At 36.7% G+C, this 27,232-nt stretch overlaps 1 protein-coding gene across 1 annotated transcript in view; it reads right to left on the bottom strand.

Moving 5' to 3' along the window:
• Positions 1-27,232, bottom strand: part of PRIM2 (DNA primase subunit 2) — a 348,920-nt gene that overhangs the window by 107,302 nt on the left and 214,386 nt on the right. The window contains exons 9-10 of the mRNA XM_027852944.1: positions 10,469-10,541; positions 8,456-8,641 (exon numbers count right to left, since the gene is read on the bottom strand). Of these exons, the coding sequence (XP_027708745.1) occupies positions 8,456-8,641; positions 10,469-10,541 (259 nt within the window). The remainder of the gene's footprint in view (positions 1-8,455; positions 8,642-10,468; positions 10,542-27,232) is intronic.

The raw sequence follows: 27,232 nt of genomic DNA, 5'->3' as shown, positions 1-27,232 counted from the left end.
TTAAAGCCAGAGAGTAGTATTATCCAATCCAATGTACTGCCCCTGTTGATTTAAGAGAAAACAGCTACATACCTACAATAAGAACCATAAAGACCTGTAAATTTGGAAGTGATAATTATGAAAATGTAATATTTGGAGTCAAAAGACCTGGGGTCAATTCCCCATACCAACATTTATAGTTGTTTGACTTTGGGCAAGACTTAACCTCTGTAAACCTCAGTTTCCTCATCTGCAAAATACTTGTACTACTTATCACAAGGCTGGCATGAGAAAAGCCCTCTATAAATTATTACTATCCTTATAAGGGAAAGGGCCTTTATCATGGTAAAATCTAGGCTGGGAATAAGAGAGAGAGACACTAAAAATACTGGTTACCAGCAAGCAGTGTGATGAGGTATCCAAATTTGTTAAATGATACCCAAATTACTATGCCATGCCATCAGACATGCTTCTGATACATACTAGCCATATGACCATGGATAAATCGCTCAAGCTCTCAGTACCTTAGGTAATTCTAAGACTATAATTTGTAGAAAAGGTACTAAGCTGCACTAGTGGAAGGAGTTTCCTGACTGAGGAAAAGTATATCAATGAAATTAAAAGCCCAATCCCTATTCCAAATACCCAAGTAGTTGTTGAGTAGAGCTATAGCTCATGTTGAATGTAGTTACCAGGCAGCAAACACCATATCTACTGTTCCTTGGAGCTTTCTGAAACCATGCTGGCACTCGGGTAGATGACCATCTTCCAGGTGAACCATCAGCCTAGTAAGGAGAACTCTGGCAAGTGTCTTGCCAGCAATGACTTAGAGAGACCTCTCGCCTCCCCTGTTTCTCCCCTCACTCCTGATGATTGTCACAGGATAATCCATTTTCTTTTCCTTTATAAAAACTGACAATGGAGGCATCCTGGAACTCCTGGGGGATAACCTCCTCTTGCCACATAATTCAGAAGATTTCAGTCAGTTTTTGTATGAACAGTGGACCAGACGGAATAGAAATCTGTACCAGGTGCTTTGCCACACAACAGAAGCCTAATGACATTCAAAACCTCTTCTTCAGCTGGAACTTCAGCTAGACAGGGATAAACTTTTAACCTGAAACATATGGTCAGTGGCTTCAGCATTGGTTGACGATGGTTTGTTGAGAACACTATGGAAGTGTTCATCACAACTCTCCAGGATCGTGTCCTTATCACTAAACAATGTGGCTCCATCAGGGCTGAGTAGTTGAGATGCACCATAGGTCTCTGGCCATAAATAGCCTTCAGGGCAGCACTGAATTGTTACTATCAGTGTAAAACTGAATATCACCTGCCTTCTGACTAAGCCAAGAATACTGCATCTCTCTGAGCTTGCACTTTACTTCTGATGGAGTTAAATGTTGCCTTCACAGAGAAGGATAAACTATCCTACTGGTTAACCCTGTGGAGCTCTCATTTTTCTTTTAGCAGCACTTTGCTTATTCAAGAGATGGAGTGTCTATTTTGTGGAACAGCAAGGAATGCAATGTCGATTGACTGAAAACTACATTGCAGGTGGTCAGGTATAAGAAGACTGGAAATGTAGGGTGGTGCTTGGTTATAAAGAACTTTGAACACCAGAGGATTTTCTGTTTAATCCTGGAGGCCACTGCAGTTTTTTGAGTAGAGAGGTGACATGGTCAGACCTATGCTTCAGGAAAAATAATTTAGTGGCTGAATAGAGAATGGATTCAAGTGGGGAAAAGACAAGGTAGGCAGACCTACCAGCAGGCTATTGCAATAGTTCAGACAAGGTCCTGAGGGCCTGCACTAGAATAATGGTAGTGTCAGAGGAGAGAAGTGGGCTTCTTCAAGAGACATTTCAAAGCAGAAATCAACAAGCCTTGGCAACAGATTGAATATGGGAAGTAAGAGACAGTGAGGAATCTAAGACGACTCACTGCTTATAGAATGGTGTTGCCCTATACAGTAATGGGGAAAGGGGGAAAGGCAGGGTTTAGGGGGGAAAATAATACTCATTTTACAGATAAGGACACTGAAGCAAAATGAAATCAAGTCACTTGTCCATGGTCACATAGCTACTAAGTGTTAAAGCTGATTATTTAAAACCATGAGTACTGACTGCAAGTCCAGTGCTCTTTCCTTTAAACCACTCTAACTCTTAAAATGTGCATCAATTTGCTGATGTCATACAAATTTTGTAAGTACCTAAATGATATATGGAGAGAGGTATATGATTATAATTACAACAGTACTTTATCTCATAGTTTAATTTTGTAAACGCAGCATAAATTTTAAAGCAGAGGAGTTGGAGGAAGGGAAAGGGAAGGAGGCACGTTTGTCTAAAATCAGAGGGGGAAAGAAAGACCCAAATCCTATTGACTCCCTATGGCTGTTGATGGAAACTTTGTAAAGGAGCTAAGTATTTCTAGTCTTCTATCAATGACAACATAATGCAATTTTATCAGTATAGAATTAAGCAACAAAATTTATATATGCTGTAGAACAATAATGGTTATGTTTATTAAAAAATCATCCATGTCTGAAAACCTGGAAAAGATATCAGTAGCAGAGTCTTTACTTAATAAAGGAATATATACTATTTAACTAGAATAAGCCCTGAATTCATTAATATTTCTCTTCAACAGATAATCTCTAAATTTTGAAAGTACTATATAAAGATAAAGGGCAGCTAGTGGATAGAGGGCCTGGCCTAGAGAGAGGAAAAATCATCTTGCTGTGTTCAAATGTGGCCTCAGACATTTAGTAGCTATGTGAGCCTAGGCAATTCACTCAACTCTATTTGCCTCAGTTTTTTCATCTGTAAAATGAGCTGGAGAAGGAAATGGCAAACCACTCCAGTATCTTTGCCTAGAAAATCCCAAATGGGATCACACAAAGGGTCGGCTATGACTGAAAAACGACTAAAAAACAACAAATATAAAGGTAAACTATCATCATCATCATTATCATCATCATCATCACTATTATTATTTCTATTAAGATTTCCCCATTTTGAAATGCAAATTAAAACAACTCTGAGAGACCACATCACATCTATCAGATTGGCTAATATGACCAAAAAAGGAAAATGATAAATGTGGGAGAAGATATGAGAAAATTGGAACACTAATGCATTATTGGTGGAGTTGTGAACTGATCCAACCATTCTGGAGAGCAATTTGGAACTATGCCCAAAGGGCTTGCACACTCTTTGAGCCAGCAATACCACTCCTAGGTCTGTATCCCACAGAGATCATAAAAAGGGGAAAAGAACCCACATGTACAAAAATATTTATAGCAGCTCTTTTTGTGATGGCAAAGAATTGGAAATTGAGGGACTGCCCATCAATCGGGGAATGGGCAAACAAGTTGTGGTATATGAATGTAATGGACTACTACTGTTCTATAAGAAATAATGAGCAGGGAGATTTCAGAAAAAAATGGAAAGACTTACATGAACTACTGAGTGAAGTGAGCAGAACCAGGAGACCATTGTACATAGTAATGTGCAATGATCAATTATGATAGATTGAGCTCTTCTCAGCAATGCAATGATCCAAGACAATACCAAGGGACTCGTGATGGAAAATGCTAACCACATCCAGAGAAAGAACTGTAGAGTCTGAATGCAGAGCAAAGCTTACTATTTTCCCTTTTTCTGTTGTTTTGTATTGTTTCTTTCTCATGGTTTTCCCTTTTGTTCTGGTTCTTCTTGCGCAACATGACTAATGTGGAAATATGATTAACATGATTCTATATGTATAACCTCTATTAGATTGTTTACTGTCTTGGGGAGGGGAGGAAGGGAAAGAGGGAGAAAAATTTGGAATTCAAAAATCTTATACAAATTAATGTTGAAAACTATCTTTACATGTAATTGGGAAAAAATACTATTAAGAAAACAGATTTCCTCATTTTACAGCTTAAAAGATAATGAAAACATTGAGTTTTACAGCATGGAAAACCTTGGTTAAATCTAGTCATTGCTACCTTCATGATATCTCTCAATTAGTCCCTTTCTCTCCATTCACCATCCTACTTCAAGCTCTTCTCATTTCTTGGCTGGGCCATTGCAATACCCTCTTAATTTGCCTATCTGGCTCAAGCTTCCCTCTATCTCAATCTATCCTCCACTCAGTCACCAAAGTGATTTTCCTAAAGTACAGGACTACCATGTCACCACCACCCCCTCAACCCCCACCAATAAATTCCAACTGCTCCCTATTACCTTCAGTATCAACTATACCTTTCCAGTCTTCTTACAATTGGCAGCCTTCCACAAACTCTATGACCCAACAATTCTAGTCTACCTGCAATTCCTTTATTCTACACTCTATCTCCCATCTCCATGCCTTTGTACAGATAGTCCCCCATGCTAGGATTTCTCTTTCTCCTCACCTCCACCTCTTAGCTTCCTTCAAAATGTAGCTTAAATCCTACCTTCTATAGGAGGTATCCCCACAATCCCCAATGCCAGTGCCTCTTCCACAGAGATTACCTCCCACCTACTCTATATATTATCTTTTATATACCTAATTATTTACATATTGTCTCCTCTGTCAGAATGTAAGCTAAAGGACAAAAGTTTTTGGGTTTGTTTTTCTTTGTATACCTATTATATACCTTTGTATGTCTATCTGCTTCCTGGTACTTTTGTTGCTGTTCAGGTGTTTCAGTCATGTACAACTCTTTGTGACCTCATTTGGCTTCTTCTCAGCAGATACTGGAGCGGTTTGCCAATTCCTTCTCCAGCTCATTTTACAGATGAGAAAACAGAGGCAAACAGGGTTAAGTGACTTGTCCAGGGTCATACAGCTAATAAGTGCCTGAGGCCAGATTTTGAACTCAGCAAGACTAATCTTCTTGACTTCAGGCCTGCACTCTATCCATTGTACTACCTAGCTGTCCTTCCTGGTACATAGTGAGCACTTAATGCTTTTTGGCTGACTGACTGAAATGCTCTGTGGGTTGTATAGGTGAGTATGACATCACACACACACAATCATCATCTTCAGCAGAGTTTGCAGTATCCCATGGCTAGTTTTTAATGGATGATCACTAAGTTAAATATCATCTATTAAAAACTAGCCATGGCATACTGAGAGCTGCAAAAAGTTTCTAATATACTGAATCTGCTATAAAGAGCAATAAGTCTTTCTAAATGGCACTTCTTAGCCTGTCAATCCTCTATGCTAAGAGGATTATTTTTATATAGTGTGCATCATTTAGCAAATGACTAACACAGCTCTGTTTAACTAAACAGAATTTTCATAAACCAAGTTGCCCTTAAAACCATTTCATTGCAAAGGCATGTCAGAGAAAAAGAGATAGCTAAGTCCATTCACATAAATATTTACACCTCCCCACCCCAAAGGTAGACATAACAAGAGGATACTGAGAAGATGGAAAAGTAGCATGAGGTCAGAGAGAGAGTCAGGCTTAGAGTCAAAAACACATGGATTTAAGCCCTGTACTAATACATCTTAATCATTACCATCTTCACCGATAGGATGACAACTCATTTGTATATGGAGCATTAAGGTTAGCCAAATACTTTACCTGCATTATTTCATTTGATTCTCAAACTCTATAGACATGTGTCATTATTATCTCCATGTTACAAATGAGGAAATGAAGGCTGAAAGAGGTTAAGCGTCAAGGGTTAAGGGTCTTTGACCAAGGTTAAAGAACTAGTAAATGTCTGAGGTAGAATCTGAAAACAAGTCTTTCTAACAAAGGAAGTCCAGTGCTCTATGCCCCACTGCTCCACACACTAGCTGACTGACCATGGGCAAAGCACTTAACCTCTCAGTCTCCCTCTCAACTCTCTAAGAGGAAAAGAATATGAAAGAATATAAGTTCCTTGATGGTGGAGATGATGCCATTTTTCTCTTCATATCTCCAAAACCTAGAAGAGTACTGGGTACAAGTTAAGCATTTAATAAATTCTTTTTTGAAAAAAAAAATAAATTCTTTTTTGAATAAATGAATGAAGTGACAGACACACTGTTGATATGCGTTATTAGAAGGGAGTTGCTGACACTGATAAACTAACTCACAGATCCAGACCAGAAAAAAACAAACCACAAAACAAAAATAACTGACAAGCCGTAAGCTTCCCTTGTACCATGTAATTTATAATGCCTGTAACCAAAATAATATATTTGCTGTAATCAATAACAGACTAATGAAAATATGGGCCTCTTAGATATTTACTTGGAAAACTAAAAACATTCATTGATTTCCATTTTAAAATAACTTCAAAAGAAAATTACTTTCATATCACAAAACAAAAAAAAAATCAAATATGACATTTTTGTTCACCAGTGGAAAAAGTTTCTTATATTTGCATATTTTGAAAGGAAAATTTCAAAACTAAATGCATGACAGCATTCTCAGTCTTGCCAGCAAATATCTGTTTCAGACAGTAGCCACAGTCTGACAAGCTGTGACTTTTTTTTAACAAATAGGTGCTTTCTCTTGCTTCGGACCCTGCTCACACAAATGTTTTAGATCAAAAAAAAAAATTTACCCCCAGGAATCTAAGAAGCAGTGCCCCAAATTGTTTTAAAGCAAATCCCTATTATATGAACCATTCTAATTTGCAATGATTCTATGGACAGTTTTCAATGTACTCTGCCTTCAGTACACACCTGGAAAAATGTCCCTGTTTTTTACACTATAAAAGCATTTGGCCTTTTTCAATCAGGTACACAGTTGGAGATATAATAAAGCCTTGGCTGTATGATTTACTTGGTAAATGTCCCATGTTCTATAAATTATCTTTCCTTAGGAAAAAAAAAACTTGAATTTACTCCACGCTGCACTGCATAGAAAGGAAGGAGGATGATGAATATATTTTCTAATTAAAACCTAATATCTGGCATTAACGGAAAAAGGACTGTGTGACTGTTGTAGATAGGTATATAAGGAATTACTCAAGTTTGTAAAATTTAGGGTAATCAGGTTGTATTGAAATTGCTTGACTCTAAGCTAAAATGTTTTCTGTACTATATTGCAGGGTGGGGGGAAGGAAAAGGTAGAGGAGAATCATTGAGTTCTTATTCCCTATCTTAGTTCCCAGATGTCTCATCTCCTTCTATCCTTGTTTTATACAGAATATATCTCATACAGAACGCTCAGAGGAAAATAAAACTCTCCAAAGCCAACTACAGAATTGTAATCCCCCCCCCCAAAAAAAAAGAATTGTAAGTCCTATCAACATCAAATAAGTTATATGGAGGAAGGTAGAACTACTTTGCACAGTACTTTACACTTTTCATTACCATGTTTTTGTTTCCAAAATACATAGAAGCCTTTGTAATTTTTTTTCAGATATGTTACATTTATATACACTGAGAGGTAGTATAATGTATATAGGGCTACATAATAACAATAATTACTATTATCATTATAATTATTATCATTATTTACCTACTACTCTAAGGTTTTAAGTATTTTTAATATACTGTCTTATTTGAATTATATCATATTTCATGATGTATCTGATACATTATCACAGTGACTCTATGAGGTAGTTAATGTAGGCATTATCCTCTCCATTTTACAGATAAGGAAACTTAGGCTAATTCTATTAAGTAACTTGCCTAGGATCACAAAGCCATTAAGTGCTGAAGGCCAAATTCAAACCCAAGGTTTCCTGACTCCTATCCACTACCCACGTGGCCTCTCCTATGAGGCATAGTGGCTGGAGTGCTAGACTTGGGAATCAAGAAGACTGGAGTTCAAATCTGGCCCCTTGAACTAGCTTGTGATCACAGATAAGTCACTAAATCTTTTTCAGCTCCATTTTATAAACGAGTATAATAATACCTGGAATATCTACCTTACAGGGTTTCTAAAAGGCTTAAATAAGCTAATATAAATGAATTAGTTTTCAAATTTTAAGGTGCTATATGAAAGTCAATTATTAATTAAACTTCTTTGAACCTGAACTATCAATCTGTCGAACAATCAACAAGCATTTATTAAGCACCTACTATGAACCAGACACTATGTGAGGTTCTGGGAATACAAAACAAGTATGAAATAGTCTCTACACTCCAGGTGCTTACATTCTACTAGGACAGTGGTGGGGAACCTGAGGCCTCAAGGCCACATGTGGCCCTCTAGTCCTCAAGTGTGGCCCTTTAACTCAATCCAAACTTCACAGAACAAATCCCTTTAATAAAAGGATTTGCTCCGTAAAACTTTGACTCAGACAACAGGCTGTACTCAAAAACCTAGAAGGCCACATGTGGCCTCTCAAGGTCGCAGGTTCCCCACCCCTGTACTAGGAGAAACAACATGCACTGCAAGCACAAACTATGAAGTGATTTCATAGGGCAAGGAGATTCAATTTCAGAAATACAAAAAATACCACTCTGGGTTTTTAGAACAAATGAAAAATATGAATCAGGTTAGTTAAAATTCAACAGGATAAGTAAATATCTGATTAAAGAAAAATTACCTTGTCTGTATCCACTTTTCCTCTGATAAATTCTAGCTTCCAGAACTGCAAAGCTTGCTCCAATGTTAAGCCAATTCCCTTCAGGAAAAGACCATATTGCATTCGGCCACCATGCCGAAGATGATGATGTTCTCGCAAAGCTTTATGCAACTGACGCATACAAAGAGGGAATGATTTCATTGCAAGCTGTAAGGAAAATAATTTGTGGCTATGAGGAAGATTAACTTATAATATTTATCTATAGGAATTATAAATTCATTCTACTTGGAAAAAATAAGAACTAAAAAGATACATTGAAGAATCACTGTGATTACAGAGATAGATAGATAGATAGATAGATAGATAGATAGATATGGTTTCTAATCACAGCCACACCGTTAAAGCTAAAAAGCACATACTGTACTAGAATAAAAGACAATAAACATAATAATGTAGGCCAATCTCACATCTGAAGCCAAAAACACTACTGAATTTTCTGAAGCACTGTCACTCTAAGTCACATTGCCCTAGTTTCTATACTCAAATCTATTCCTTTTTAATTGAACAAAAAAGCAAGACTAGGATGGCATTTTTCCTGCAAAAGAAAAAATAAGTGCCTCCTTGTTTGAGCATAAAAAGTATAAACAGTCAGAGCAGCTGTCAATAAAACTAATAAAGATCCAGCTCTATTCCCTTACTTTAAAGGGTTATCTTTTCCTTTCAAAAAGCAACTAGAGATGAAGGCTCAGGTCATTCACCCAGCAATACACAATAGGCACAGACCTCAGAAAGGTGTGAGACTGATGAAACAGTTGTTTCAGAAGATTAAAGGATGGACAAGTTAGAACAAGTTCCAACTAACCTGTGTGAGGCTGGTAATCAATTCTATTCCTATTTCTGGGATTCTTAAAAGTAAGCACTTTATTACAGTATTTGAAGGCAATAGGTTGGATGTGAACCCTGCCTCATTCTACAAGCATTCATAATTTTCTCTTATGTGGTTTGCCTCATTATGATTCAATTTAACTTGAGACTCAGTATATTTTTAATTAGTACATGTGACAGGATGGTAAGTCCCAGTATATTTGTTTATTAATTAATCACTCTATTCCTGAAATTTCTTTCTAGCTTTTTTCCTTTCTGTTTTTGGGGAAAGGATGGGGATAAGGGAGTAATTCAAGGTGAATGAATGGACTGCTGCCTACTAATAGTTCTTAAAGAACTCATTCATTCTACCACACAACCTTGCTTCCTCAGGTATGAGGTCGACTGAGGTTCTGAGGTCCCTTCCAGCTCTGTAATTCTAATAGTCTATGTGTCTATAGATATAGAGTAGTCTGGTGAAAATATATTCTCCATTACTACAGTGGCATTCCAAGGATACATGCCTATGACTGTAAAAATTTTAATTTCTTCTTATCCAAATGTATAAAATCTTTGTTTCAAAATATGAATACCATTTACCTAGCATATCTTAAGGAAATTTCACTTGAGGAATACTACTTAAATTGCTCTCACTTATTTTTTGTATTTTTTAGTTCAGATATGTGATTTCATCAGTACAGTACGAAAACTTCCATTACCAATGCAGATCAACAACTGTTTGGGAATCTATAATTTTACTAAGGCACTTAGAGGTGAAGGGACTTACACCAGGTCACAAAGATGTGTGTCAAAGATTGGGACTTGAACAGTAGTCTTCCTAACTCTAAGACTACATCTCTAATTACTCCTTCTCATATGATTAAATTCTGCTTGAAAATAGCTTTTCCCCTCACTCTAAGGGAAAAAAAAAAAGGTTACTAGGTATAAGAAATTTAATCATCTTGAACGCTTTTGGAAAAAGTTTTTCTTTTTGATAAATTATTCTAAATATATTCTTATAAAAACTAATCCTTTTGTTAAAAAATGTCTGTATATTTTCTATATTTCCAGAACTTAGCACAATGCCTAGCATACAGTAGACACTTAGCAAATGCTCATTGACTGATTTACATGAAAAATGAATTAGATTCTAAAGGGCATGGTACTCACAGAATCAAGCTGATCCAGTGAAATTTTTCCCATATTTCCTTGTGCATTGTAATCTTGACCAACATAGGAATGACTAGGGTAAAAAAACACACATGAAAATATTAAGATTTTTATCTACACTATGCAGGTCACTTCAAGTGAAAATTTAAAATTCTGTAAAGGTTAAATTCAAAATTACACACTATTTCACATAGAAACTTCAGCATTAATAATGATAACTTATTCACAAACTTCTTAAACAGTACATACCCTTTAACACAGTGTTATCATTATTAAGCTTATACCCCAAAGTGATTAAAGTGATTTAAGAGGTAAAGGATCCAAATGTACAAAACTGCTCAGAGTACACTTTTTCTTACTGAAAATCACCAGAAACAAAGTAGATATCCTTCAGTTGGGAATGGCTGTACAAACTGGATTATAATAAACACCAAAATGGTTGGATTGAGAAAAACCTAGGAAAATGCTGTATGAACTGATGAAGAGTGAAATGAGTAGAATCAAGAGAACAATTCATGCACTGATTGAAACACTGTAAAGGACAAAAACTTTGGAAAAACTTGAGAACTCCAATGAATTCAATGACCAATCTTGACTCCAGAAGACTAATTATGAAAAGTACTTCCTACTTGTTGGTAGAGAGGTGACAGAAAGTAGGTACAGAATGAGCCATATATTTTCAGAGATATCCTATGTGTGAATTTGTTTTGCCTCACCATACTCATTTATTTATTTAAGGGCAGCTAGGTGGCACAACGGATAGAGGTCAGGCCTGAAGTCAGGAAGACTCATCTTCCTAAGTTCAAATTTGGCCACATTTACTAGCTGTGTGACCCTGGACAAGTCACTTAACCCTGTTTGCCTCAGTTTCCTCATCTGTAAAATGAAACTGGAGAAGGAAATGACAAACCACTTCAGTATCTCTGCCTAGAAAAAGCCAAATGGGTTAACAAATATTTGGACGTGACTGAAAAACAACTGAACAACAACACTAATTTATTTACAAGAGATGGCCTTTGGTAGAGGAAAGAATGTTCCAGGGGAAGGAGAGAAGGAGAGTAGTGATAATTATGCAAAAAAAATAAGAAAAGTACATCAATGGATGAAACATTAAAAATTAAACAGGAGAGAGAAGAAGAAAGATCAGAAGGGGACACAGGCAAATATCTGATACTACCACATTCAAGTTGATACAGTACTTGGTAATTGACTATCCCCATTTAACTGATGAGAAAATTGAGGCTTAAAGAGAATAAGTACTTTATTTAAAGTTTTTCATCCAGTGAGTAGTGGTATTAGGACTCAAATCCATAGTTTTTACCAAAAAGCATTTTTCCAGAATGTTGAAAATAAGGGGGGGGGAATATATATATATATATATATATATATATATATACATATATATATCTCAGGCTTGCCCAAGAAATGTGATTATCCATCCTATACATTTAACTGGTTTTGTCTATAAGTCTATGTGGTTTGTTATGATAATGGACCTGCTAAAATATTACTTTGTAAAAATACAATTATTTGCAATGCTAGTAAATCTCAATGGCACTTAGAACAAGGCTATTTATTTTGTGATCAATCACATCAGGCATGTTACTAAGATTTAAAGCCTCCAGGGGACAGTAGCACACACAAGGGTTATAAAATCCAAAAGCAGATAGCAGTGACTCACAAACCAATTACATAAATAAATACATTTGCTCTGACTACTTTATAGGACAGGTGGATCCAAAAAACACGTTGAATAGTTCAACGAGAAAAGTTTTGATTCATGGTGAAACATTAAGCTGGAAGGAGACCTCAAGTAGTATGTGTACTGCTTTTTTCTCTGCCTTGCTTCATTTAATATTTTTAGCAAAAATATGGATGAAGACAAAGATGGTAAACTCTCAAAATTGTAGAGGACAAGAAGTTGGGCATGACAGCCAATGTGTTGGATAACAGAATTGTAACTCAAAAAAAGATAGGAATGATGGGCTATATATAAGAAGGTGACATTTAACAGGGACGAACGAATATAAAGTCTTATACTCCAGTTCAAAATAATCAACTGGAAAAGTATCAGGTAGGAAGATATTTGTAAATTGACGTGACACAGACCTAAAGGATTTGGAGTCAACTAGCATGCAATGGATATCCAAAGAAAACTATTGTAATCTTTGGTTGAATTAACACAAGTATACTAAACTATAAAGAATAGAGCAGTATTCCCTTCAGGATGACATATTTTTAGAAGTAGGAATCCAGTAGGACTGGATTTATGATTTCATTAGTATAGAGGTCTCCTGGATAAGGAAATTTCATCCACCAGGGAATCTTCTCTGCATATGGTCTTATAGGCACCAATCTGGCACCTACCTGGAGGCCCAAGTGGGCACTATCAGAGTTCTCCATATACATTTCAACCTAGATCCACCAGCTGGTGCTCTCTGATCATTTTCATATCATTTCTCCCTGCTTTTGTCCCCACTTCCTTATCCCCTTTCCTTCACTTCTAGCTCTGGAAGTAGTAATCAAGTTAATATTACTATTCTTTGAAAGAACATGTCAATCAATTGCCCTATGGCCTCCACCCCCCACGCCTGTGACTTCAGAGTCCAAAACATTCATCGCTACTCTCTTATATATGTTGTCTTCTCTTATTAAAATAATAAGTTCCTTGAGAGTAGAGACTATTTTCTTTTATCAATTGTATTCTCAACCTTTAGCACAGTTCCTAGCACATAAGAAGTACTAGATAAATGTTCCCCTTTCCACCCCAGTCCCCCAGCCCCACCCCATTTATTCTCTTAGAAGTTAAGTAACATAACCAGCATGTGTCAGAGTCAGACCTTGGACCCATGTCTTCCCAGCTCTGGCTCAGAGGCCAGCTCTCTACCTATTACACTATACCACAAGGTAACATCCAAATCCAAGCATGTTCACCATTAGCACCATAAGAAGTCAAAACCATGTCGTGTGAAGATTGGCTAAAGGAAATGTTCAACCTGGGGAAAGATGACTTTGGGAGATATTTGGTGGTCTTTAAATATTTCAAAGGTTTTTATGATCTAGAAGTTTAATTTGTATTCTGGTTGGCTGCAGAGTAGAGAACCAGGACCAATGAGTGAAAATTTACAAAAAAGAAAATTGTGGCTTAATGTAAGGAAGAACTTCTTAACAAGCAAAAGTTTCCTGAAAATGGGACAGTCAGCCTCCAGAGGTTATAAGCTCCTCATTACTGGAAGTATTCAAGTACAAGCTAATAAGCCATTTGTCACAGATTCTGTAGAGGAGATCCATGCCTCGAGCAGATGGACTAGATGAAATAACTTCCTCCAACTGTGAAATTCTACAAGCAGAGGAGGACTAGCCAATGTTAGAAAATATAAATTTATAGTGGACTGAGTAAATTCAGTTCTGAGATTTCTTCGGTAAAACTCAGCAGCCCAGTCAAGGCAAGTCCACAAGCATTTATTAAATTGTCTATTGTGTGTCAGGCACTATGCTTAAGTTCTGAGGATACAAAGAAAAAGCAAAAAAAAAAAAAAAAAAAAAAAAGGCCCTGCTCTCAAAGAGTTCAGTCTAATAGGGAAAAAACATGCAAACAACTATGTACAAACAAAATATATAATTTTTGGAAATAATCTCAGAGAGAGAGTACTAAGATTAAAGAGGACTGAGAAAGGATTCTTGCAAAAGGCAGGATTTTAGCTGGGACTTGAAGGAAACCACAGAAGCCAGGAGGCAGAGATAAGGAGGGAGGAGTTCCAGGCATGGAGGACAGCCAGGAAAAATGCAGTCATGAATTGGAGTATCCAGCGCCAGGAGCACCAAGAAGGTCAATGTCACTGAATCATAAAGTATGGGGAATGGAGATAAGTATAAGCACATAGTAGGAACACTGAAATCAGATGTTAGGATTTGTAGATTTCTAAGGCCAGAACACTGTAAAGTCAAGAAGACTGATTTAGATGGGAATATAAGTGTGGGAGTAGAGCAGAGATGCTTAACCTTCTTATTGTCGTGGACCGCTTTAGAATTATGGTGATTCCTTTTCAGATCAAAGTTTTTAAATGCATAAAATAAAATACATAGGACTACAAAGGAAACAAATTATACTGAAATAAAGATGTAAATCCCTCCTCCCTCCATTCAAGTGCACATCAGTTCATCCTAGATTAGAAGGATAAGTTTACACACAGGATGATAACACTGGATGACATATACTGGATGACATAACTGGGGAAGCAGGAGGTTGGGAGGTAAGTCAGAAGGGTATGCCAGTGCATAAGGTGGCAGAATTTGGGCAATGGAAAAATTAACCATCGATGAAATTCCAATTTGAATGATGATAAGATGGAATATTAATGCAGCATTGGATGCTGCTGCAAACTCTGATCCCAAGAGCTGTTTTTGGACTTAATGTTGTTGTTCTTCAGTTGTTTCGGTTGTGTCCAACTCTTCATGACTGTATTTGGGGTTTTCTTGGCAGGGATGTTGGACTGATTTGCCATGGGTCATACAGCTCATAAGTGTCTGGGGTTAGATTTGAACTCAGGAAGATGAGTCTTCCTGACTCTAGGCCTGGTGCTCTATCCACTGTGCCATCTAGCTGTCCCTTTGGGCTTGATGGTGGCTTTCTATCTAGCTTTGATAGAAAGATAGGACTGAACACCTGGCCCTTTCCTACCTTCTTACAACTTACTCCCTTATACACACACATTCTGATCCAGTGACACTGGCTCACCTGCATTTCTTCACACATGACACACTATCACTCTCATCTGTCAGCTTCGTGCCTTTGCACTGGCTGCCCCTTACGCCTAGAATGCCCCAGCTACTTACTTCTTTCTCTTAGTTTCCCAGTCTTCCTTCAAGATTCAGATCAATGTCTTCTCTTTTCAGATCACTTTTATAAATGCTATATATTCCACTAGAATATAATGCTCCTTGATAGCAGGGACTGGGTTTGTTTCTTTGTATCACCCAGGCTTAGCACAATGCCTGGTATAGTAAATGCTTAATAAATACCTGTTGACTAACTGACTAACCTATTCTTACAAACCTCACTCCCAGGTTGTGGCATTGATCAAAGACCATACTTCAAAAATACTTCTTAAACATAAAATGATAAGCATGTGGTTAAACATACAAACAAGTTAAAACCCTTATTAAGTAGAATTTATAGAATTCACAAGACCTCTGTTCTTTAGAATATAATAAAACGCCTTTTGTCTAAGCTTTCAAAGTATCATTTACCTTAGTGTCTCAATTATAGTTCCATTTACCAGCAAGGGCCATCAAAAAATGGCAGATAATTACCACAACTAAATCAAGGTGCTTGATCTGTGCCGGTGGTACAGAAGAATCAAATCAATAACCCTAATGGGTGGTGCTTTTCTTAAGCAGCATGGAACAACTCTAGACTATCCACAAATAACCTCTGAAGACAGAAAACAAGGCAGACAACCAGAAATTAGTATCATATTATATTAATTGTCCTTTTAATTTTACAGTTGACTTCAAGGAGAATCAAGTATTACCTTCATTTTACAAATGAATAAATTGAGTTGACAAGGAAAATGACTTGCCCAAGGTTACAAAGCCATTCCTTCTCTCAGAACTTTTAATGCCTCACACCTCACGCATGGCTGTGAAATCAAATAAAATAACTTGGGAGGAAAAAAAAATCTTAAGGAAATAATGGCCCTTGGCTTTAGGAAGACAGTGAGAAACAACACCTTTCCTAAATGTGCTACATGACAGGAAATTGACATGTAAAGCAGAGGTATATGGTAAGAGAAAAAATGACATGACCTCAAGCCAGTAATGGGCTAACCTTAAAAATGTACGACTCTTACTGGACAAAAAGTAAATTACATAAGAAACCATCAAGTAATATTCCCACTACCCTTAGGACAGGTTTCATGCTTTTTAGTTTCTCTTTAGGAATTCCATCCTGTTAAAAAATTAGAATGGAACTACAGAGAAAAGCAATGAAAAAATACAGGAATGAGTACCATTTAAAATTTAAAATTACAAACAAGTGACAAAAAAGGTTTAAATTTCTTCATTTTTTTAGCAAGAAAAATGTGAAGAAATTCTATTTTCTTTTTATATTTTAACTCAAAAACAGAAAATGGACCTTAGTTAAATTATATGTCAAAGGACAATTGCCTAGCAAAGAGGTGATCTGTGAGCATTCTGGTGGGTTTTCATTTTTTTAGTAGGGCTACAGGATCCCAGTGAAGGATGTGCGACTATCACCACCCTAATCCTGAACTCAATGCTTCTCTACATATGATTTAAGATCACATTAGCTTCTCTGGCTGTAGCATGGCATTGTTGATTCATAATGGCTTTTGCCACCCCTGCTCCCCATCTTTTTCATACAAACTGCTATCTAACCACAACTCCTCTTCCTTGTATCAATGAAACTGACTTTTTCAGCCCAAGTCTAAGACTTTACATTTATTCATATTAAATATCATCCTCTTAGATTCTGTTCAACATTGTAATCTGAGAATGGCTTACTAGAAGATGTGTCTGAACTCTGCCTCTGCTCCTAATTGTATGATCTTGGAACATTTCACTCTCTCACTTTAGGTTTCCTTATTTGTAAAATGGAGGTGCTGGAGTAAATCTCACAGCCCTAAATCATATGAGCTCATAATCTCTGGGGTTCCCTCCAAGTCCTAAAATCCCATTATATTAACTGAACACATTTTTTACAAGAGGAAACCTATCTAGTAAACAAGGATGATATAGGCTTGCATTCACAAACAAAATCTACAAATCAATCAGGATAACTTAATATTTAAAACACACAAAGCACAAGGCTGGGAGACAGGAGACCTGAGTACAAATCCTAGCTCCAGTCACTCAGCAGCTGACCTTGGACAAATCATTTAATCCCCAAGAGCAAAAGTGTCTTCATCTATAAAATGGGAAAATGCCTGAACTAGACAATCCCTAAGCTCCATTTTTGCTCTAATATTCTATGATTACCCATATCTACCAGTAAAAATAAGGTACATTTTCTTATAATTCTGGACTGTTCAAAGAACAGGAAATTAAGAAATGCAGAAGAAAAAGAACAAACAGGACCATCACAAAAGGATAGCAAGCTTTCTAAGTTCACATTAGCCAATGAAATTGGACATTTGGCTTTTACCCGGCAATGCCAAGGGAAGTTGCTAAAATAGATTCATAACCATTATCTAGAAAAACAGAGACACTTTTCTAGCAAACCTGGGTGTCTGCTTTCTATCATGCTGCCTCCAAATGAATGCAGCTGCCAGGCTAATAAGCTGTCAAAATATGTTCCTATTAAAATATCTTCACAAGAAAATTATACATCTACTCAATGAATGAAAGTATGCAAATTTTGGTTGTCATTGAGAAACCTGCTAATGTTAGTTTTATGGAAGCACACTATCAAGGATCCTTTTCAGCAGAAAATACAATTCTTAATTACGTCATGATGTATCTATTAACTCAAACAAGTCCAACTAAAAAACACCTGTCAATTATAACTTGGCAGGAGGGGGAAGAAACCATTCATTGCTGTTTGAATTGCCTCTATGTCAGAAATATAAAACTCTTATTTTTTTATTTATTTTAAGTGGGAGATATGACTCAATGTGAATGCATGGGGCCCTTCATATTACATTCACTACCAAAATGTAAAGTTGGATTTGCCACCACTGCCATTATTTAAAATATAGCAAGTTGACAATTTTTAACAGAGAAGAAAAAAAAAACTACAGATTTGAAATGCTACTAATAGCATTAAAGTAAACCAATACTGGAAAACTCTCATATTCAGTTTCCTGACGAGAGGAATTTGAAAACCAAAATTTTGGAGTCAACTTACATTTTACTCAATACCTTACCACAGCTATGAAAAGCATATCTTACAATGCCTCAGTTTCTTTATCCAGAAAAATGGGTATTGACAGTTACTAATCTGAAATATCTCCAACCTTAAATAATTTTTTTCTCCCCCTTCAGGGATTCTCAGATAACAGGCAGCAAGTAAAAGAGTGAAAAGTTGGATCATGTGCAAAAACCACCAAAAAATCAGAAAAACACTGAAAATAATAGAGTTGTGGTTCAGTGAGCTTTCAATTACATTACAATACTAGCAAAAGATACTAAGCTGTAAAATGATACAGCATATTTCTTGCAGAAATGAAACAATTACTGTGCTATACAGACAAATAAACATGCTCACTACTCAGACAAGACTACATAAATGCATAAAATATAGGAAGAATCCTATTCTAAGGAATAGCATTTTAACAAGAGTATTTCCATGTCCCAGTAGATGACCCATAGTAATAGATTTTTGCTCATCTAGGTTATATAAAATTCTAGTAAACAAGAAGAAGAAAGATGCCTTTGTCAGTTAGTTCCTTTTGGAACATTCAAGCAACAAACTTCTAGTGAGCTTCTACTAAGTGCAAGACACTCCAAGAAGACAAGAAGTCATGACTTGTTTCCTCAAGAAACCTACAAATTAAATAGGAAAGCTGATAAGACATGTATACAAATAGCATTATACCCTACATCCCTTGAGGTAAAGGACATTGCTTTATTTAAAGGTTTATCTAACAGCACAGGACATAGTAGGTACCTAATAGATGTCTTTCTAAGAAACAGTAAAAGTCAGAATGTGAATGGATGTCAGTAGAAAGAGAGGACTATGGGAGTTTGGGTTAAGGGTGGGAGGTGAGGGAATGCTCACTTCTGGCTAAATAGAACAGAGGGGTGTAATTTTAAAAGATCAACAATGGGGTGAAAGATAGAAGACATTCTAAGATGAGAAAACAGCATGATCAAAGATAGAGACAGTAAAGCTCTCTAAGCTAGAGCCCACTTCCCCCTGGAATCTGTAGGGACTAGTGGGAGAGTGTGCCACAGAAACTGAGACGGGTGGTATTTAGAAACAGATCCCTACAGGCTGCATATTGATTTTAAAAACACAAAGTTACATTATCTATGTTGTATTGTATTTTCTTTATTTTGTTAAACATTTCCCAATCACATTTTAATCTGGTTCCGTACTTGGGAGTTTTGCTGGCTGCAAGTCTGACACCTTTCACGTATAGGACAGACTGGAAGAACTAAATAGAGGAAGCATTAGAGTGCCTGCAGCAAAGACAACAGTTGTTCCGCTTAAGTCCCAGAGAAGGAATTGTTTGTGAGTGGGTGGGTGGATTAGCCTCAATCTTTTCCCCACCCCAGAACCTAATGAACTTTGCAAGGTTGGAGGATTTAGACTTCTTTTCGGCATCTAGCAACTTCCCCAGGAAAGTGACAGCTGGCAAAAGTGTCTGCATTAGGAACTGAGGACAAATAAGACACATTGATGAAAAAGTGGTTTCAAAACTTCACAAAGATTCAAGGAAGAGAATATATGTATGTATGTATGTGTATGTGTGTGTATATGTACACACACATATATACATATATATATGTAAATAACCCTTTCTAAAAACTAATTAAGTCTGTCTGACCAATTGACATCAAATTATAATTAATAGGGTAAGGACAACAGCATGAGCTCATGAGTTATAACATTAAGAACATGTCCCTCAACCCCTGTGGGTTCCCAAGAATTATGAGGGGAGATGTAGCAGGCATCCTCTAGGGACTCAAACTGTCAGTTCAAGTAAGAGTTGGGAAGGTAGCTCCAGAGCCTGTACCACACTTTTAAAATGTCATCGTTTACAGAAGATAGAATTAGGGTTGTTTTTTTTAAATTATTGGTTATATTTTACAGGGAGAAGGAAAAGGGAGTAATGGAAAAGAACAGTTAAAATGGCTAGAGCCTGAGAAATACAAATTAAAACAACACTGAGGATCCACATCACACCTATCAGATTGTCAAAGTCGGTAAAAAAAAGAAAAATGGCAAATGCTGGAAGAGCAATGGGAAAAAAAATTATATTAATACACTGTTGGTGGAGCTGTGAACTGGTCTAGATATTCTGGAAAGCAATTTGGAATTGTACCTAAAAAGCATGTGCTATTCATTCCTAGCAATACTATTACTAGGTGTATGCCCCAAAGAGATCAAAGAAAGAGGAAATGAATCTGTACATACAAATCAGCTCTTTTATGGTGGCAAAACTGAGGGAGTACCCACAAACTGAGGAATGGCTGAACAAGTCATAGTATATGAATGTGATGAAATACTTTGGTCCTATAAGAAATGATGGTGGGAATGGTTTCAGAGAAACCTGGGAAGATTTTTATGAAGTGATTCAAAGTGAATCGAGCAGAATCAGGAAAACAATTTATACAATAACAGCATTTTAAAGACAAACAACTCTAAAAGACTTATGGTTAACACAACGACCAACCAAATTTCCAAAAGACTCAAGCTACCCACTTCCAGAAATAGATGACATAACACTCACAGCATAGATTGAAACAATATTCTTTTTCTGGACATGGCCAATGTGGAAATTTGCTGTGCATGACTAAGCATGTTTGTAACAAGGGTTCTGTTTTGGTTTTTTGGGTTTTTTTGCTTTTCTTTTTTCTTTTTCTTTTTACTTTCCCAATTGGGGGAGATAGAAGGGTGAGGGAAGAAACAAGGAGAGATTAAGTAGATCTGAAAACAAAATTTTAATTAGGAGGGGGGGAAAGGTGATTAGAGCCTAGTGGCCCTACAGCTGAAAGATGGAAAGGAAGAACTGGCAAGGCCAGGAGGTTGGACAGGTTAAAGTGAGAGCACATCTACATCAGAATGTCTGAATAGGTGTGTAACCTAAACAGCAGGAGTGGGCAGCATGCCAGGAAGGGAGATGAAAATGGATAAGTAGGTTTGAGTTTAAGTTTGTTAGGAGGGAAAAAACAAACAAACAAAAAACCACAAGGATATGAACTTTTAAATTATATCTCTCTGCAAACTATAGCCAGGTTTCAGTTACAAGAAATGTGGTATCCTGCCATGTTTCTTGAATTAGGATTCTATATGTAACATTATTTAATGAGAAAACAGAATCTGGCAGTTGACTATCAAACTCTTTGCAGCTGTAAAGAAAGTTGCTATTTTGGTTAAATTAGTCTTTTTTTTTTAATTAAAAAGGGATCTAGCCTACAGAACTTCAATAGTAAAATACAGTACTTTCCTTAATTGTGATTAATTCCTTCAGTAAAACAACTCATAAGCATCACAAATCTTCTGGACACTATATTCTCAGAACTTAGTTGAGTTGGTCCTGAGAATGGTATTTATGGTATTTATCAAAGGAACTGTCAGAAGACTTTCCAGTTTGACAGAACCTTCAAGAACTGGCATAAGCTTCAAAAATCCCAGGTTACTTCCATAGCAAGACAAGGTATCCAAGCAGGAATTCAACTGGATGAGCCTTAAAACAACTATAAATCATTATTATTACTCTACTATTTGTTATACACTATATAGGGTTTTTTTTGTTAAATTCAATCAAACAAATTCAGTAACAAAATCTTAAAGTCAGAAGGAATTATAAACCCATTCTGCAATATCCCTGACAAGTGGTTATCCAGCTCAAGGGGCTAAGGGAAAAGCCACAGGATAGGGAATCAGTAGACATGAGTTCAAATCCTAAATTATTCTACTTACTACCTGACTGCCCTTGGACACTTTACTTCTCTGAACCTCAGTTTCCTTGTATGTAAAATGAGGGGACTAAACTAAGTAATCTCTGAGTTTCCTTCCAATTCTAAGTATCATACCTCTATGACTGCCATGAGGACACTGGACAATGCCATCTGAGGTACAGGGCTTATTTTATTTTTTATAGGTTTATTTTCTCATTTTGTGTTGTTTATTATACAACAAGGAGTAAAAGGTGGCTAGTTCAAAGGGGAAATTTTTTTCCTAAGAAATTAAAATCTCAGTTAATACAAAGTTGCCATACTAACAAAATTTCAATTGTTTAAAAAGCAGAACTGGTGAGAAAGGAAAGTTGGCTAAAATACCAAATCTCAAGATCATCCTAGTTTAAAATCTAATTAAATCAAAATGGTTTTTGAGAAAAATAAGATGAGACAAGAGGCCATAATTAATTTTGGTTTCTGTGCCATACCAGAATTTTCTGAAAACACTATGACAGACTTCTGATTTTGACCCTCAAGATATGAGAAAGATAAACCGGAGGTACGTGAATTGAAACATAAGGAACACAATAAAGAGCTTCATCTTTCTGATTTGAAAACAGCAACTGAAAGGCAGCTGATGGCACAGTGGATAAAATTCTGGGCCTGGAGTCAGGAAGACATGAGTTCAAATTTGACTTCAGACACTTACTAGCTATTCGACTTTGAACAAGTCACTTAAATTCTGTCTACCTCAGTTTCCTCAACTATAAAATGGAGATAATAATAGCAACTACCTCCCAATGTTGTGAGATCAAGTGAGATAATATTTATAAAGCACAGTGCCGGGCACATGATCAGTACTATACAAATGTTTATTCCTTCCCCCAGAGGAGTACCTAGACTTGACTTTAGTGGAAATGACAGGAATTTGAGTACCATTTAATATACCAATAACATCAATACAAGCACTTAAATACTCAACAGGAAGACAGAACCAAGAGCTGAAACTAAAAGTAGAAATTATATGAAAGTGTATTTGTGGGTCTCACAGCAAAATAAGCTAGTTAACAAAAAATCCATTCATGTTGAGCTATTGATGTTTAGCAAAGGACAAACTTAGTCATTCTACTAACAACTCTTACTACTATCATACACATCTGTCATCAAAAATAACTTGTAAACCAAGAGAATGAAACTTAACTTGACAAGGCTGATTACTTATCCAATCATTTTCCTCTTCTCCAACTACTGACAAAGACAGGAATTTCCATCTCCTTCCCTCCCCCCCCAGTAAATGATCACAAACACTGACATCCAGACAGCTGGAGAGACAGTCAGAGTTCCCTTTCCAATCTATTTGCATAACTATTTCCATATCTCTGCATAACACAGACACCAATCTCATTCTTTATTTAGGATTAAATGTGGTATCCTTTAAATTTTATTTTTTCTTGAATAATTCTAGGTTCTTTCTCCAGATTTCTATTGTTTCATTTCTGTATGCCCAGTACACAGCACATACTAGGTGTTTAAATGTCTTTAATAGAAGTGAAATAAATTCTTCCCAAAAATGTTACATAAAGATTGAACCTTGACCTATTTATATCCTAAGACTTAGCATTCTCTCACTAGGTCATCATTTCCTGAAGGTTTCGAACAACATGGCAAGAAACTGAACTAAGATAACTGTTGGCCTCGAAATCTGCCTGTTGGGAAGGAAAAAACTCACAAAAATCTTTGAGCATCAAACTGAAGTAGCATATCTCATCTGTTAATGAATAGGCTGTTGGATAGATGGGAGGCACAGAATTCAACTTATTTTGATTCTACAGGCATTTACTAAATACCTGCCTTGTGCAAATGTTTATATAAAATGTTAATAAATGTTTATGGATTGACTGCAAGGGCCTGGACTGGGTGCTGGGAGCTACAAAGGCAAAAATGAGAATAGTGTATGTCCTCAAGGAACTTACATTCTACTGGCGTTAACACATACAGAAGTGGTATTATTATATGGACACTTCTGAATATATATTATTTCATCACAAAGTGGCACAATTTAGAATGATTACATCATGTCATAAATAATTGAATGACTTAGAACGGTTTTCTGTTTCTGTTGGGATTACAACTTTTTTGATTTTGGTTTTTAGGGAGGGATGATGGAAGGGTTATTATTATTATCAATAAGATAATAACTAGTATTCATATACCACCTACTATGTTCTGAACACTATGTTAAGTGTTTTACAAATATTATATCCACAACAACCCTATTAGGTAGATGCTATTATTATCCCCATTTTACAGTTTAGTAAACTGAGACAGTCAGAGGTTAAATGATTTACCCAAGGTCACACAACCGGTAAGAGTCTGAGGCTAAATTTAAACTCAGATCATCCTGACTCCAGAGCCAGCATTCAATCCATTGTAGCACCTAGATATCTCTTGGACACAGTGAATCTCTTATGGCATGAGAGAAGGGAAGAAGGAGTTATTCATTCTTTTTTTTTTTTTAATTTTCCCGTAGGGCAGGATAGATTTCTATACCCCATTGCCTGCATATCTTATTTCCCAGTTGCATGTGAAAACAATTTTTAACATTTGTTAAACTTTGGGTTACAAATTTTCTCCCTCCTTCCCCACCCACCCTCATTGAGAAGGCAAGCAACTCCACACAGGTTATACATGTGTAGTCATGCAACACACTTCCGTAATAGTCATGTTGTGAAAAACTAACTATATTTCCCTTCAACCTATCCCCCCCACCCCCCCCCAGTTTATTCTATTCTCTATTTATTCTTTTAAATGTTCATAAGGACCTAAGGGTAAGGAAGAGATAATCTGTCATTCTTTTCACTTTCAAGGATGAACGAATGAATGAATGAATCAATGAATGAATGAAAGCATTTAAATGTTTACTATATGCCAGGCAATGTGCTAAACAAGGTGAATACAAATACAAAATGCAAAATAGTCCTCGCCCTCAAGGAGCTTACATTCTAATAAACAACACAAATAGGATAGTAAGAGCCAAAGAGGGGTGAAACTGTGTGGCAAGTCTACATATGCTGAGAGAAATCACTGGGCAACTGATTGACAGACATCATTCCAGGAATGACAGTATTGATTTCATTAATGATCCCTAAGTTAGAGGCAGTAAAAAGGGGGTTATGTGAGAACTCACATGTTAGCATGTCATGAAGATGGGGAGAGAACAGCATAGCAGGGTTGGGTCAGGCCAGGTATTATGAACCAATACACCAATCGAGTGCATAGTGCTACAGGGTAGAAGCTAGAGTGATGAGTCCAAGGCTACAGGTGAAAGGAGTTAGCATGACATGAAAATGACCAAAGAGCAGCTATAGCTGAATCTTTGCCAGGCTTACTGATAAATACTGACTAAGCACAACATTCTGCAGTGAGGTCCTCTAAAGAAGGAGGCTACTGTTTGTTAGAAAAGTGTTCCCACTTTTATTAACTAAGCATAATCAGGGGCCCTTGCTAAAAATTTTTGCCCTGGAGTGAAGAACTGAAAACTGCTGCTGCTATACTATGAGTAAAGCTCCATGAAGCTCTGATTGGTTCAGATGCAATCAAGTATTCCATAAGTGTCTCCACAGGGAAAGTGAAAAGATCCAGGTGAAATTGGGTGCATGAAGCTATGAAAAAATTTCCATCAGAGAGCTGCATTTTCTGGGACAGTTTTCCGGTCATACCAAACTGCAAAACTAGCCTTTTTCTCTTAGATTCTTTCAGGACCCAGTCTCAGGGGAGAGGGGAGGCATGGTGACTATATGCTGATTACAGCGGGAACTTCAAGCAAACTGGAAAGCTGCCCTCTGCTAAAGAGCAAGGAGGATAGTGTTGATGGCTCTCTCAGAATTACTCTCAATTCCATTAAGAAGATTGCCTTTCCCTCTAAATAAGCCCTAAAAGTTGAGAGACTAAGAATGTATTAGATCAAATGGGATAATGTATGTAAAATATTTCGCAAAACTGTGTTTTGCAAACCTTAGTTGTTGTTATTCAGTCTTTTTTTCAGTTGTGCCCAACTCTTCATGACTCCATTTGGGGTTTTACTGGCAAAGAGACTGGAGTGGTTTGCCATTTCCTTCTCTGGCTCATTTTACAGATGAGGAAACTGAGGAAAACAGGGTTAAGTGACTAGCCAAGCCCAGGGTCACACAACTATTAAGTGTCTGGGGTTAGATTTGAACTCAGAAAGATGAGTCTTCCTGACTCCAAACCTGGCACTCTACCCACTGGGCCACCAAGTTGCCCTCATTAGTCTTTAGTTGTTGCATATTTGTATAGAAGAACAAATTCAATGGGGTACACATTATTGGAAAGAATGCATATAATGTTACTTCTTTCCCACAGAATCATTTTCCCAGGACCTTTATGACTGAAAAACTTTACACAATTTACTCACCTTTTTTTTCTGGGAAAACTCAGGCCTAACCATATTTTAAGAACTGGCATAAACACAGAGACAGTGAAGTAAGAGAAAGAAGTGTCAATAACAAATTGGCAGAGGAGGATGAGAGGAGATAAGAGAAATTGCATCAAGAAAATACATTTTATTTTGCACCACTTAAAAAAGTAGACTGATACAGCTTTCCAAATGAACTGCAATTTCCTATACCATCCTATAAAATACATGGCATGTTCCTCTATAACCTCATCATATACAGCTGGGTGGAAAGTAGCACTAAGGGAAAAACAATTGCCAGGGGACAGAAACAAATGACTCTGTACATTAACCACACATCCTTGACTGCAATCACAATTTTACTCACTTTGGGAGTAAAAAATATACCAAAGTATACCATTCTTTTCTTTTACGCACACACACACACACACACACTATGTATCCCATTTGATGTAATGCATTTTCTCAGTCTCACTATATGTGTGTGTGTATAAATTTTTTCACAATGATGCCATGCAGACTTTCTGAAAGCCCAATTCCTGCAGTTAGGATTTGCTGGGTGTGCTGGAAATCAAAGAAGCTGGCATTACAATATATCATTTACTGCTGTGAAAGATATCACACAAAAATGTACTCTACAGCTGTCACTACTGTAATTGAAATAAGTTTCTTTTTGCTGTTAAATCCCTAGTAAATGGCACCCAACCTGCATTAGTCCCAGTGATTTTCCCTGCTGTGAT

The sequence above is a fragment of the Vombatus ursinus genome, unplaced genomic scaffold, assembly GCF_900497805.2.
Source record: "Vombatus ursinus unplaced genomic scaffold, bare-nosed wombat genome assembly UNPS02009835.1, whole genome shotgun sequence".
In the NCBI taxonomy this organism is placed as follows: Eukaryota; Metazoa; Chordata; class Mammalia; order Diprotodontia; family Vombatidae; genus Vombatus; species Vombatus ursinus.
Note: the sequence above shows the minus strand (reverse complement) of the source record. Positions and strands in the feature narration are given on the sequence as shown.